Here is a 15,984-nt window from a genome sequence, read left to right as displayed (position 1 = left end):
GTAAACACATAGCATAACAAAACAAAAATAATTCATGCTACGTTTCAAGGACAGAGTCCAATGACTCCTCCAGCCTATTTTACATCCCAGGGCGATTCCCACTACTTCTTGAAAGGTTACAAGACCATTTCATCTCCACACATTCACATGCCCTGCTTCTGTTCAGCATCTCTTCTCCTTGATTATTTTTTTTACTTCCTTTTGCGTGATGACACAGATATAATATTTGTCCTTTGCACAATTGTTAACCATACAGTCCTGTAGCCTTTTTGACTTCCACATGCTTTAGTACCCATCAACCCTACCTACACCCACACCTTTGTCATCATGCCCGACATGACCCATCATAACTCACCTTCCCCTTGCCGCCAGGCCCTGGTAATTTCTACTTCTGTTAATAGGAATTTGCCTACACAAGCAGAATTACATGATATTTGTCTTGCTGTGCCTGCCTCATTTCACTCACCACAATAGATTTTTGTATTATCTGGTCCACCCCTACTCTAACATATTTCGAGCTTTAATGCCACTCTGTGGCTAAAGAGTAGCTCATTCGGAGTATCTTTTGCATTTCATTTTGCCAGTCATCTCATTCATCATCACATTCATCAAAGCCTTTTGTGTACTGCCCATCTTTGGACCCCTGGGAGAAATACGCCAAGGAGCATTCGGGTATGGATTTCTCTGTGCTACAGTGGTGAGAAATCACATTGCGCATCTGTCAAAGAGCAGAGCTTATAAGAACACCAAGTATGACTCCCAAGGCAAACTATAGATGTTTCATTAATAAAAAGGTATCCACAGTGTTCCACTAATTGTAATAAAGGTACCACCAATGGCTGGACCTGGAGTGGTGGGATTTAGGAACCGTCTGTGTCATTTGACTTCTTTGTCCACACAATCCAGGTCTAAACAATGTCTAATAATTGAAAGACATCTGGAAACATGGTCTCCCTGAGGGAGACATATCAGCTAATGTCCAAAAGCCAGTTATCATCTACACCCTAGCTAGACATCATCTTCACTCTTAACCATCAACCAGCTATTGAGATTTCAAAGTAGTTTTATTTCCACAAGTATTACACCACCACCTGACCAAGTATGTTTCAATTTGGCCACACACACACACACACACACACACACACACACACACACACACACACAGGATATCACATAATACTTCCTCGTTCATTCATATACAGGGGACATGAAAGAAAACTTATCCTTGCATGCACTTAATGAGAAAATCTCCATGTACCTGGCCCACCTGCTGGGTGTAACTGCTTGTGGCACCGGGAGTATAACTTTCTGATGCAACCAGAGGTTGATCTTTGTGACTTCTGTCCATTGTTTCTTTGAATCTGGAAGCAGCATCCTATGCAATCTATCAGAACAGGGAGGACAGTTGACATCTTGCTGTCAGAAGACCATAGGGAAATTCATACTCGTTTATTCCATTTTATCTTTTGGTCCCCTGGCTCACCAGCTGCCCAGGAGTGCTGCCTGGATCAAAGTCAGACTTAGAAGGATCATGCAGTTTAAAACAACCGAAAGACAGGAGTTTGGAACAAATGCCTTTGTTTAACTGAGACCTTCTAGAAACACAGGAAAGTAGAGTGATCGTGCCTAATGGTCTGGTTCAAACACATTTAGAAGAATCATGAACCTGGGGAAAGGGTTGTAGATCCCTAAGGGCCTCGATGCCCTGTTCTAAGAGGTGGAAAGATTCTTCTAAATGTGTTTGAACTGGTCTTCTGGCTGACTTTTAGTACGATGTTATGAGGACGACTTCATGAAGTACGGGTAACATTTTAGAAAAAGGAAGGACGGGTGCCTCGTCAATGCTCCGTATGTGTTCATCCTTGAGTGGTGGCAAGAGTAAGCTAGACACTCAGTGGTGGTTGAAGCCAGAGAGGGTAAATGGATGCCTCAAGTCAGGAAGGGTGGAAGCTTATGCCCCAGCATCTTCATGGGATCGATGCTGTGCAGCTGATGGACAGTATCTATTTTCATCTCCTCTGATACTCAGTCCTGTTGCAGGTGAGGAAGTGCAAACAGGACCGACATGAGGAGTAACGAAGTGGCAGTCCAAGGGTCACAACAATGACGAGTGATGAATCTGAGGCAGGTGGACCAGACATATTAATTAACACAACAAAGGTGGAAGTTATAACTCTATAGATAGCTCAGAGTGGTAGAAATGACAAGAAATATCTAAGAAGAAAAATGCATGTGAAAAAGTGAGTGAGCCCATTTGAAGGAACAGCCACCAGGGGATCAATGTAAACTCACCTTTGGAACAGCAATTGAGATTGCCCATTCCTAAAGCATGAGCCGTGAAGTGAGAGCTTCGCACTGGCCACCACATACAAACCTCTCAGGCCACAGAGTGACAGTCTGACCATGAGGCAAGAAGTGCATAAGCACATTACCATGGTGATGTGTCATCATACAACTCTCAGGGGGAAGTCAACCCTGCACAAGATGGGTCCAACTGCTTCTGGCAGAAAGCGTGTTTCCGTGGACAAGCTTGGCTTCTCAGAGGAAGCTTTTCATTTCCAAAATTGAATCCCAGGCTCCCACATAACTCTCTGATTAAGAAAATAATTTTCTGTGAGAGAGAATGACCTGCCCCCCAGGAGGAGTTGAGAGCAAACCCTGCAGGGGGGAGAGCCAAAAAGCCAGCAGGTGGAGAACTTAAAGAAGTCCCATTACTGTTTCAATGATCATACCCCTCCATTTCTACTCTTCCTGAGTCACCAGACATTTGCAGATCAAACCATTTCAAAATGTGAGATTCACGCTTATTATAACCAGGGTGAATATTTTCATCTTTCATTTCGACTGCTATTCTGCAGTGCCCTATTCAGGTTTTCTCCTCACAAAAACTAATATATTTTTTTATTTTTTTAATATTTTCTTTTTTTTTAATCTTTTTTGCTATTTCTTCTTGGGCCGTTCCCGCAGCATATGGGGGTTCCCAGGCTAGGGGTCTATTGGAGCTGTAGCCACCAGCCTACGCCATAGCCACAGCAACGCCAGATATGAGCCGCATCTGCAACCTACACCACAGCTCAAGGCAACGCCGGATCGTTAACCCACTGAACAAGGGCAGGGACCGAACCCGCAACCTCATGGTTCCTAGTCGGATTCATCAACCACTGCGCCACGACGGGAAGTCCAAAAGTAATATTTTTGATGCATATTAAAAATAATTTTCCAATTTGTCACATGCTTGTATCTTGCTACAGTTACTTGTACATACAACCTGAGGAGAGTTTTTCATTTGCCGGAAAAAAAAAAGAAATTAAGAGAGAGAGAGAGAGAGAGAGAGAGAGAGAGAGAGAGAGAGAGAGAGAGAGAAAGAAAGAAAGAGAAAGAAAGAAAGAAAGAATGAAAGAAAATCAGTAATTATTTTTGTAATTTCTGGCTTTGAGAAAGGAAAGGAGGAAGAATATTATGACTTTTATTCATACTAAGGATTAAAGACGCCCTGAAGAAAAGCTTTTACTACTTAGGAACATAAGTATGGGGCTTTTGAGACAAATTTTTCTATTAAACACTTGTGACTATGTCTAAACATGCATGTCAAAGGGCCAATCAGTTTTTTAGGAAGCGGATACAACTTTTCCCCTAGAAGTTATGGACAGCCAGAAATATCCCAGTCCATTCCCAAAGTGAGCAGAATGTTTTATAAAGCACGCACGGTAATGTGTGTCTCAAATAGAGATCTCAGAACATATTGGATGTGAGCGTGATGGTGCACCAATGATTCATCCATTTAAACAGCTTAGATGTACGGTACAAAGTGCCTACTTATCCCAAAAGGAACTGGTAGGTGTTTGCTGGCAAAGAGGGGCACGTTCAGTTTGTGATTAAAAGAAACTTGTAAATGTCCAACTCTTGATTTTGGTAGTGGAGAATTCACTGAGTTTGGATATAGAGTCAGTTTGCCAGGTAGATTAGGCATTCCTTTGACCAAGCCACACAGTGGTTTATTTATTTGTGTGTGTGTGTGGTGGGGGGAGAGGAGGGAATCTTCCTCTAGTTGATTCCACAAATGTTTTTAAAAGTTGGTGACTAATAGTAATGATGCATCAAGACAAATGATGTAAAAATGATGGAACAGGGCCAACTTGGAGACAATCACTGCTACATGCATCGTATCATGAACAGCCTAACCAAATCCCACTGCCTATAAGTAGCATAAGCTACTGTGCTTATGGCGTGCATCTTTGTGTTCCCTCCTAAGCGGAGGCTATGTTGGAATGCCAACATCCAGTGGGATGGTACCGGGAGGTGGGGCCTTTGGGAGGCAATTAGTTTATGAGGGTGCAGTCCCTCTAGGAAGAAGAGAGCTCTCCCCTTTTCCTCTTTGTTCTTTTTTAGTTTTTGTCATGTGAGGACGCATGGGAAAAAGGACCCTGTGTAAATCAGAAACAAAGAAGACAAAACAAGGAGAGGCGGCAGACAAGGTGATGGAGAAGGGGCCTGGAGTGCACACGGGTAGCTGCAGAGGACCAAGGAACAGGAGGAAGGCTGCCCTCCCCAGGCTTGCAAGGAGACACCTCCCCCAGTGTTCACTCCAGGGAAGGGGACGGCCTTCCTCTTAGCCACTCAAGCAGGGGTCCAAGGAAGAACCCAAAGCATTAACTATCTAGGGACCAACCTGAGCCAGGAGCTGCAAGACCTCTACACCGAGAGCAATAAAACATGACTCAAGGAAGTTGAAGAGGAGTCAAAGAAGGGGAGAGATAGTCCATGCTCCTGGCTTGGAAAAATGAATATCCTAAAAATGGCCATTCTACGCAAAGCAATCTACAGATTCAATGCCATCCCCACCTGTGATAGTTTTCACAGAAGTAGAACAAAACCATCCAAACATTTACACGGAACCAAAACAGGCCCAGAATGGCCAAGGCAATCCTGAGGAACAAAAACCAGGCAGGAGGCACACCTCTCCCAGACTTTGGTCAATATTACAAAGCTACAGTAAGCAAGACAGTGTGGTAAAGGTACCAAAACCGACACACAGACCATTGGAACAGAATGCAGAACCCAGAAATAACCCCCAAACCGACGGTCAATTATTCTTCAACTGAGGGGGCAAGAATGTAAAATGGGGAAAAGACAGTCTGTTCAGCGAGTGGTGCTGGGAAGCTGGACAGCCACATGAAAATCCATGAAACTGGAAAACACCCTCAAACCGTGCACAAAGAGAAACTCAAAACGGCTTAAAGACTGAAACGTTAAGACAAGACACCATCAAACTCCTGGAGGAGAATGTCCGCAAAACATTCTCTGACATCAAAGCATTTCTGTAGGTCACACTGAGTGCAAGGAAAAAGAAACCAAAGCAAAACTAAACAAATGAGTCCTAATCAAGCCCATAAGCCCTTGCACAGCAAAGGAACTCATAAAAACTAACACAGCCTATGGAATGGGAGAAAATAGTTTCAAGTGATGCAACTGACATCAGCCTAACATCTAAAACACACACACACACACACACACACACACACACACACACACACACACAAATCAAGACACTTCCAACACAACAGCAAAAACAAACAACAACCCATTTGAAAAATGGGCAAGAGAACTGAACAGACAGTTACCCAAGGAAGATAGACAGCCAGCCAACAGGCACATCAAAACATGCTCAACATCATGAATGATTAGAACAAGGCATATCAAGGCTACGAAGAAGGACCACCTCACACCTGTCAGAATGGCCATCATTAGTAAGTCTAGAAATAACAAATGCTGGAGAGGGTGTGGAGAAGAGGGAACCCTCCCTCCTACCCTGTTGGTAGGAATGTAGCTTGGTACAACCGCTATGGAAAACACCATGCAGGTACCTTGGAAAACTAAATGTAGAACTAGCATGTGACCCAGCAATCCCACTCTTGGGCGAATATGGGGACAAGACTTGCCTTGAACAAGATACATGCACCCATGGATGTTTACATACAGTGCTGAATGTCCATTGCAGCACTCCTCACACTAGCCAAGACATGGAAACAACCTAAATGTCCATCGACAGGTGAATGGGTTAGGAGGAGGTGGGATAGATACACAATGGGATACTCCTCAGCCATAAAAGGAAGGAATAGTGCCATTTGCACCAAAGTGGGTGGAACTAGAGACGCTCACACTAAGCAAAGTCCCTCAGAAAGAGAAACACCAATCCCGTACGATAGCACTTATACCTGGACTCTAATACACAGCACAAATGATCCTTTCCACGGAATAGAAACTCAAGGACTTGGAGAAGGGACTTGTGCTTGCCAACAGGGACAGGGAGGGAGTGGGATGGACTGGGCCTCTGGGCTTAAGGGATGCAAACCATTGCATCTGGACTGGATAAGCAATGAGAGCCCACTGGATTGCACAGGGAACAATATCCAGTCACTCACGAAGGAACGTGATAGAGGATAATGGGAGAAAATGTATGCATGCCTGTGTGTATGTGCACGTGCACACGCACGTGTGTGCACCTGTGCGTGACAGGATCACTTTCCTGCACCGTAGAAATTAACAGAAAAATTTAAACCTAGTATAATGGAAAAAATAAAAAATCATTTAAAAAGTTAAAACTTTACTGGAGGGATAATTTCTAGGAAAAGTATGCTAATGAAAGGATTCACAATACATTGATCTTAAAATCAAAAATAGAAGACATGACAATGCTCTAATCCAACCATTAATAGCAGCCACTATCCATCCCATGACAGTTTTTCTGCAGGCTTCATTTTGTGCGTGGGCCCTGAACAAAAGGATGTCCACACTCACAAGAGCCTTACAACAAGAGGGGCTTACTTCATGGAGAGAAACACAGAGGGAGCACGGAGTCCTTCTCACCCAGATGGGCAGCGAGTTTGTACAATGGTGCCGGACACCAGGCTAAGGATGAGGGTGCACTCTGAGCTCTCACTTGCAACATCGCCTGGGTGTGTGCTACCTAGGGTGGCCAAACGTAAGAATGACAGTGACACCGTCCAATACAAGACGACGCCTCTCCGATTCCCATCTGCTTTGGCCGTGTTGAAGCAATGACAGCAGCACTGGCAGGGACCTTTTAAAATGCACAGCATCGACAGGACCTCTGGAGACCCTGGTCTTCCCGGGCATAGACACAGAGCAGGGGCCCTCCCCGCTCCGTGCTCCCCATGAATGATCAAATCCTGGCTGAGGGAGAGGCGCAAGGCAGGGCTCCAGAGCATCCCCATAGGGAACCCAGCCTGGGTCCCACTTTGGCTTTTCCACGTAGGAGGTCAAGAGCTTGGGCCAACGGTCTCTGCCCCATTGGGAACAGTGGCGGTGAGGGATGAGTGCATGCCTGTAGAGGTGGTATGCGGAGGTGATGGGATGTGTCTTAAGGAAAGTTGAGAGGTGTATTTTCTGTATAAATAGGAGCGAGCTCATGAGGAAACAGATGCTTACACCACATGTGCGCACACATGGACCTCACTCCCTGTCCCTCCTAATGTGTCACAACCCAAGGAATCAACACAAGAGACTTGTGTCCAGGGCATGTACCACCAGGGCATCACTCTGACCGGGAAAGAGCTGCCTGCTCAACATCCCAGACGACCCCCTTTCCAAAAGCATCCCAGGATCTGGCCACTCTCCAACCAATGCCAGCAAGGAAGACCCACCTTCTTCTTCAACTTCAACCTGATTGTTCGTCACTGGAGTCGTGATCTCTGACGTCACTGCATTATCATTAGTCGTTTCACTGGTCATCATCTAGTGCAAGAAAACAGTGTGAGATCTCAGCTTCCTGGTCTCTATGGACACAAGAATTGTCATGGTCTTTCTGTCCATCAAAACCCAAAAGGGAAACACGCCTCGAGTCCATGGTCCCAAAGAGAACACAGAGGTCATCCTGGACAGAGGCTTCAAATCTCCGTGGAGGAATTCTTATGTGTACTTTGACACCAAATCACCAAAATCTCTTGCAAGGAGGGCAATTCTCTGCTGATAACACTGCTCTCAGCCATACTTCCAGTTTCTAAAGGCTATTGTCATTTTTTCAATCAGTCACACATTGGGAGAGACATTCAGTCAACATGCATCCAACCCAGGAAAAATGTAGGTCTCCACTGATTTGAACAGTGTAGACTTTCATAGTTGAAATTGGTAGACAAAAGGAGGAAATTGGAGTTCCCGTCTTGGCACAGTGGAACCAAAACTGACTAGAAAGCATGAGGTTGCGGGTTTGATCCCTGGACTCGCTCAGTGGGTTAAGGGTCTGGTGTTGCCATGCGCTGTGGTGTAGGTCACCGACTCGGCTCACATCGAGATTTGCTGTGGCTGTAGGGTACGCTGGCAGCCGTAGTTCTGATTAGATCCCTAGCCTGAGACACTCCATATGCTGAGGGTGTGGCCCTGAGAGAGAGAGAGAGAGAGAGAGAGAGAGAGAGAGAGAGAGAGAGAGAGAGAGAAGCAACAAGAAAAAAGAAAAATTGAGGAAATGAAGTTATGCTTTGATCTCAGATAATAAAAGGCACTTACGATGGAGCCAGTTGGAGCCTCTGTTTCTCCTGTGATGCTGGGCAGCTCTGCCTGGAATTCCTCCATTTTTTCTAGGAGGACACAGATGAAGGGTCATGATATTGGTGATGCTGCTCAGGAATTATTCAGGCAGCATTGTTGGGGAGTGGTGTGTGAACACAGGGAGGGAGGGGAAGGATGGGAGATTATTAAGTATGGGCCCTCGTGCTGTTGGCCGACCATTCCAGTGGGATGAGGCTGGCCAAGGGGAGGTTCCTTGACATAATGAGAAGGGGAGCTTTAAGCTTCCTAGCTAAAGCCAACACAATCAACTCAATGTAGGCCATTTGAAAAAAGGTAAATTCCAAATTCATGTTCTGCGGACCTCCCACTGTGGCTCAGTGTGTTAAGGACACAAAGCTGTCTCCGTGAGGATGCAGGTTCACTCCCTAGCTTCCCTCAGGGGCTTAAGGATCCAGGGTTGCTGCATGCTGCAGTGTAGTGTGCACATGTGGCCTGGATCCGGTGTTGCCATGTCTGGGTACAGCTCTGAGTCGATCCCTACCCTGGGAACTTCCGTATGCCACAGGTGTGGCCGTAAACACATAGCATAACAAAACAAAAATAATTCATGCTACGTTTCAAGGACAGAGTCCAATGACTCCTCCAGCCTATTTTACATCCCAGGGCGATTCCCACTACTTCTTGAAAGGTTACAAGACCATTTCATCTCCACACATTCACATGCCCTGCTTCTGTTCAGCATCTCTTCTCCTTGATTATTTTTTTTACTTCCTTTTGCGTGATGACACAGATATAATATTTGTCCTTTGCACAATTGTTAACCATACAGTCCCGTAGCCTTTTTGACTTCCACATGCTTTAGTACCCATCAACCCTACCTACACCCACACCTTTGTCATCATGCCCGACATGACCCATCATAACTCACCTTCCCCTTGCCGCCAGGCCCTGGTAATTTCTACTTCTGTTAATAGGAATTTGCCTACACAAGCAGAATTACATGATATTTGTCTTGCTGTGCCTGCCTCATTTCACTCACCACAATAGATTTTTGTATTATCTGGTCCACCCCTACTCTAACATATTTCGAGCTTTAATGCCACTCTGTGGCTAAAGAGTAGCTCATTCGGAGTATCTTTTGCATTTCATTTTGCCAGTCATCTCATTCATCATCACATTCATCAAAGCCTTTTGTGTACTGCCCATCTTTGGACCCCTGGGAGAAATACGCCAAGGAGCATTCGGGTATGGATTTCTCTGTGCTACAGTGGTGAGAAATCACATTGCGCATCTGTCAAAGAGCAGAGCTTATAAGAACACCAAGTATGACTCCCAAGGCAAACTATAGATGTTTCATTAATAAAAAGGTATCCACAGTGTTCCACTAATTGTAATAAAGGTACCACCAATGGCTGGACCTGGAGTGGTGGGATTTAGGAACCGTCTGTGTCATTTGACTTCTTTGTCCACACAATCCAGGTCTAAACAATGTCTAATAATTGAAAGACATCTGGAAACATGGTCTCCCTGAGGGAGACATATCAGCTAATGTCCAAAAGCCAGTTATCATCTACACCCTAGCTAGACATCATCTTCACTCTTAACCATCAACCAGCTATTGAGATTTCAAAGTAGTTTTATTTCCACAAGTATTACACCACCACCTGACCAAGTATGTTTCAATTTGGCCACACACACACACACACACACACACACACACACACACACACACACACAGGATATCACATAATACTTCCTCGTTCATTCATATACAGGGGACATGAAAGAAAACTTATCCTTGCATGCACTTAATGAGAAAATCTCCATGTACCTGGCCCACCTGCTGGGTGTAACTGCTTGTGGCACCGGGAGTATAACTTTCTGATGCAACCAGAGGTTGATCTTTGTGACTTCTGTCCATTGTTTCTTTGAATCTGGAAGCAGCATCCTATGCAATCTATCAGAACAGGGAGGACAGTTGACATCTTGCTGTCAGAAGACCATAGGGAAATTCATACTCGTTTATTCCATTTTATCTTTTGGTCCCCTGGCTCACCAGCTGCCCAGGAGTGCTGCCTGGATCAAAGTCAGACTTAGAAGGATCATGCAGTTTAAAACAACCGAAAGACAGGAGTTTGGAACAAATGCCTTTGTTTAACTGAGACCTTCTAGAAACACAGGAAAGTAGAGTGATCGTGCCTAATGGTCTGGTTCAAACACATTTAGAAGAATCATGAACCTGGGGAAAGGGTTGTAGATCCCTAAGGGCCTCGATGCCCTGTTCTAAGAGGTGGAAAGATTCTTCTAAATGTGTTTGAACTGGTCTTCTGGCTGACTTTTAGTACGATGTTATGAGGACGACTTCATGAAGTACGGGTAACATTTTAGAAAAAGGAAGGACGGGTGCCTCGTCAATGCTCCGTATGTGTTCATCCTTGAGTGGTGGCAAGAGTAAGCTAGACACTCAGTGGTGGTTGAAGCCAGAGAGGGTAAATGGATGCCTCAAGTCAGGAAGGGTGGAAGCTTATGCCCCAGCATCTTCATGGGATCGATGCTGTGCAGCTGATGGACAGTATCTATTTTCATCTCCTCTGATACTCAGTCCTGTTGCAGGTGAGGAAGTGCAAACAGGACCGACATGAGGAGTAACGAAGTGGCAGTCCAAGGGTCACAACAATGACGAGTGATGAATCTGAGGCAGGTGGACCAGACATATTAATTAACACAACAAAGGTGGAAGTTATAACTCTATAGATAGCTCAGAGTGGTAGAAATGACAAGAAATATCTAAGAAGAAAAATGCATGTGAAAAAGTGAGTGAGCCCATTTGAAGGAACAGCCACCAGGGGATCAATGTAAACTCACCTTTGGAACAGCAATTGAGATTGCCCATTCCTAAAGCATGAGCCGTGAAGTGAGAGCTTCGCACTGGCCACCACATACGAACCTCTCAGGCCACAGAGTGACAGTCTGACCATGAGGCAAGAAGTGCATAAGCACATTACCATGGTGATGTGTCATCATACAACTCTCAGGGGGAAGTCAACCCTGCACAAGATGGGTCCAACTGCTTCTGGCAGAAAGCGTGTTTCCGTGGAAAAGCTTGGCTTCTCAGAGGAAGCTTTTCATTTCCAAAATTGAATCCCAGGCTCCCACATAACTCTCTGATTAAGAAAATAATTTTCTGTGAGAGAGAATGACCTGCCCCCCAGGAGGAGTTGAGAGCAAACCCTGCAGGGGGGAGAGCCAAAAAGCCAGCAGGTGGAGAACTTAAAGAAGTCCCATTACTGTTTCAATGATCATACCCCTCCATTTCTACTCTTCCTGAGTCACCAGACATTTGCAGATCAAACCATTTCAAAATGTGAGATTCACGCTTATTATAACCAGGGTGAATATTTTCATCTTTCATTTCGACTGCTATTCTGCAGTGCCCTATTCAGGTTTTCTCCTCACAAAAACTAATATATTTTTTTATTTTTTTAATATTTTCTTTTTTTTTAATCTTTTTTGCTATTTCTTCTTGGGCCGTTCCCGCAGCATATGGGGGTTCCCAGGCTAGGGGTCTATTGGAGCTGTAGCCACCAGCCTACGCCATAGCCACAGCAACGCCAGATATGAGCCGCATCTGCAACCTACACCACAGCTCAAGGCAACGCCAGATCGTTAACCCACTGAACAAGGGCAGGGACCGAACCCGCAACCTCATGGTTCCTAGTCGGATTCATCAACCACTGCGCCACGACGGGAAGTCCAAAAGTAATATTTTTGATGCATATTAAAAATAATTTTCCAATTTGTCACATGCTTGTATCTTGCTACAGTTACTTGTACATACAACCTGAGGAGAGTTTTTCATTTGCCGAAAAAAAAAAAGAAATTAAGAGAGAGAGAGAGAGAGAGAGAAAGAAAGAAAGAAAGAAAGAGAAAGAAAGAAAGAAAGAATGAAAGAAAATCAGTAATTATTTTTGTAATTTCTGGCTTTGAGAAAGGAAAGGAGGAAGAATATTATGACTTTTATTCATACTAAGGATTAAAGACGCCCTGAAGAAAAGCTTTTACTACTTAGGAACATAAGTATGGGGCTTTTGAGACAAATTTTTCTATTAAACACTTGTGACTATGTCTAAACATGCATGTCAAAGGGCCAATCAGTTTTTTAGGAAGCGGATACAACTTTTCCCCTAGAAGTTATGGACAGCCAGAAATATCCCAGTCCATTCCCAAAGTGAGCAGAATGTTTTATAAAGCACGCACGGTAATGTGTGTCTCAAATAGAGATCTCAGAACATATTGGATGTGAGCGTGATGGTGCACCAATGATTCATCCATTTAAACAGCTTAGATGTACGGTACAAAGTGCCTACTTATCCCAAAAGGAACTGGTAGGTGTTTGCTGGCAAAGAGGGGCACGTTCAGTTTGTGATTAAAAGAAACTTGTAAATGTCCAACTCTTGATTTTGGTAGTGGAGAATTCACTGAGTTTGGATATAGAGTCAGTTTGCCAGGTAGATTAGGCATTCCTTTGACCAAGCCACACAGTGGTTTATTTATTTGTGTGTGTGTGTGGTGGGGGGAGAGGAGGGAATCTTCCTCTAGTTGATTCCACAAATGTTTTTAAAAGTTGGTGACTAATAGTAATGATGCATCAAGACAAATGATGTAAAAATGATGGAACAGGGCCAACTTGGAGACAATCACTGCTACATGCATCGTATCATGAACAGCCTAACCAAATCCCACTGCCTATAAGTAGCATAAGCTACTGTGCTTATGGCGTGCATCTTTGTGTTCCCTCCTAAGCGGAGGCTATGTTGGAATGCCAACATCCAGTGGGATGGTACCGGGAGGTGGGGCCTTTGGGAGGCAATTAGTTTATGAGGGTGCAGTCCCTCTAGGAAGAAGAGAGCTCTCCCCTTTTCCTCTTTGTTCTTTTTTAGTTTTTGTCATGTGAGGACGCATGGGAAAAAGGACCCTGTGTAAATCAGAAACAAAGAAGACAAAACAAGGAGAGGCGGCAGACAAGGTGATGGAGAAGGGGCCTGGAGTGCACACGGGTAGCTGCAGAGGACCAAGGAACAGGAGGAAGGCTGCCCTCCCCAGGCTTGCAAGGAGACACCTCCCCCAGTGTTCACTCCAGGGAAGGGGACGGCCTTCCTCTTAGCCACTCAAGCAGGGGTCCAAGGAAGAACCCAAAGCATTAACTATCTAGGGACCAACCTGAGCCAGGAGCTGCAAGACCTCTACACCGAGAGCAATAAAACATGACTCAAGGAAGTTGAAGAGGAGTCAAAGAAGGGGAGAGATAGTCCATGCTCCTGGCTTGGAAAAATGAATATCCTAAAAATGGCCATTCTACGCAAAGCAATCTACAGATTCAATGCCATCCCCACCTGTGATAGTTTTCACAGAAGTAGAACAAAACCATCCAAACATTTACACGGAACCAAAACAGGCCCAGAATGGCCAAGGCAATCCTGAGGAACAAAAACCAGGCAGGAGGCACACCTCTCCCAGACTTTGGTCAATATTACAAAGCTACAGTAAGCAAGACAGTGTGGTAAAGGTACCAAAACCGACACACAGACCATTGGAACAGAATGCAGAACCCAGAAATAACCCCCAAACCGACGGTCAATTATTCTTCAACTGAGGGGGCAAGAATGTAAAATGGGGAAAAGACAGTCTGTTCAGCGAGTGGTGCTGGGAAGCTGGACAGCCACATGAAAATCCATGAAACTGGAAAACACCCTCAAACCGTGCACAAAGAGAAACTCAAAACGGCTTAAAGACTGAAACGTTAAGACAAGACACCATCAAACTCCTGGAGGAGAATGTCCGCAAAACATTCTCTGACATCAAAGCATTTCTGTAGGTCACACTGAGTGCAAGGAAAAAGAAACCAAAGCAAAACTAAACAAATGAGTCCTAATCAAGCCCATAAGCCCTTGCACAGCAAAGGAACTCATAAAAACTAACACAGCCTATGGAATGGGAGAAAATAGTTTCAAGTGATGCAACTGACATCAGCCTAACATCTAAAACACACACACACACACACACACACACACACACACACACACAAATCAAGACACTTCCAACACAACAGCAAAAACAAACAACAACCCATTTGAAAAATGGGCAAGAGAACTGAACAGACAGTTACCCAAGGAAGATAGACAGCCAGCCAACAGGCACATCAAAACATGCTCAACATCATGAATGATTAGAACAAGGCATATCAAGGCTACGAAGAAGGACCACCTCACACCTGTCAGAATGGCCATCATTAGTAAGTCTAGAAATAACAAATGCTGGAGAGGGTGTGGAGAAGAGGGAACCCTCCCTCCTACCCTGTTGGTAGGAATGTAGCTTGGTACAACCGCTATGGAAAACACCATGCAGGTACCTTGGAAAACTAAATGTAGAACTAGCATGTGACCCAGCAATCCCACTCTTGGGCGAATATGGGGACAAGACTTGCCTTGAACAAGATACATGCACCCATGGATGTTTACATACAGTGCTGAATGTCCATTGCAGCACTCCTCACACTAGCCAAGACATGGAAACAACCTAAATGTCCATCGACAGGTGAATGGGTTAGGAGGAGGTGGGATAGATACACAATGGGATACTCCTCAGCCATAAAAGGAAGGAATAGTGCCATTTGCACCAAAGTGGGTGGAACTAGAGACGCTCACACTAAGCAAAGTCCCTCAGAAAGAGAAACACCAATCCCGTACGATAGCACTTATACCTGGACTCTAATACACAGCACAAATGATCCTTTCCACGGAATAGAAACTCAAGGACTTGGAGAAGGGACTTGTGCTTGCCAACAGGGACAGGGAGGGAGTGGGATGGACTGGGCCTCTGGGCTTAAGGGATGCAAACCATTGCATCTGGACTGGATAAGCAATGAGAGCCCACTGGATTGCACAGGGAACAATATCCAGTCACTCACGAAGGAACGTGATAGAGGATAATGGGAGAAAATGTATGCATGCCTGTGTGTATGTGCACGTGCACACGCACGTGTGTGCACCTGTGCGTGACAGGATCACTTTCCTGCACCGTAGAAATTAACAGAAAAATTTAAACCTAGTATAATGGAAAAAATAAAAAATCATTTAAAAAGTTAAAACTTTACTGGAGGGATAATTTCTAGGAAAAGTATGCTAATGAAAGGATTCACAATACATTGATCTTAAAATCAAAAATAGAAGACATGACAATGCTCTAATCCAACCATTAATAGCAGCCACTATCCATCCCATGACAGTTTTTCTGCAGGCTTCATTTTGTGCGTGGGCCCTGAACAAAAGGATGTCCACACTCACAAGAGCCTTACAACAAGAGGGGCTTACTTCATGGAGAGAAACACAGAGGGAGCACGGAGTCCTTCTCACCCAGATGGGCAGCGAGTTTGTACAATGGTGCCGGACACCAGGCTAA

General features: G+C 44.7%; 1 protein-coding gene across 1 annotated transcript in view; it reads right to left on the bottom strand.

The window, feature by feature from the left end:
• Positions 1 to 589: 589 nt before the first annotated feature.
• The window catches only part of LOC146404471 (uncharacterized), a 31,260-nt gene continuing 15,865 nt past the window's right edge, over positions 590 to 15,984 (bottom strand). The window contains exons 10-16 of the mRNA XM_085016205.1: positions 10,358 to 10,474; positions 8,524 to 8,594; positions 7,665 to 7,755; positions 6,868 to 6,967; positions 4,843 to 4,926; positions 1,484 to 1,595; positions 590 to 718 (exon numbers count right to left, since the gene is read on the bottom strand). Of these exons, the coding sequence (XP_084872331.1) occupies positions 590 to 718; positions 1,484 to 1,595; positions 4,843 to 4,926; positions 6,868 to 6,967; positions 7,665 to 7,755; positions 8,524 to 8,594; positions 10,358 to 10,474 (704 nt within the window). The remainder of the gene's footprint in view (positions 719 to 1,483; positions 1,596 to 4,842; positions 4,927 to 6,867; positions 6,968 to 7,664; positions 7,756 to 8,523; positions 8,595 to 10,357; positions 10,475 to 15,984) is intronic.

Source organism: Sus scrofa, chromosome 3, assembly GCF_054392235.1.
Source record: "Sus scrofa isolate SSC_HxYL_T2T_F1_AM1 chromosome 3, Sscrofa_HxYL_maternal_Yorkshire_Landrace_v2.0, whole genome shotgun sequence".
Lineage (NCBI taxonomy): Eukaryota > Metazoa > Chordata > Mammalia > Artiodactyla > Suidae > Sus > Sus scrofa.
Note: the sequence above shows the minus strand (reverse complement) of the source record. Positions and strands in the feature narration are given on the sequence as shown.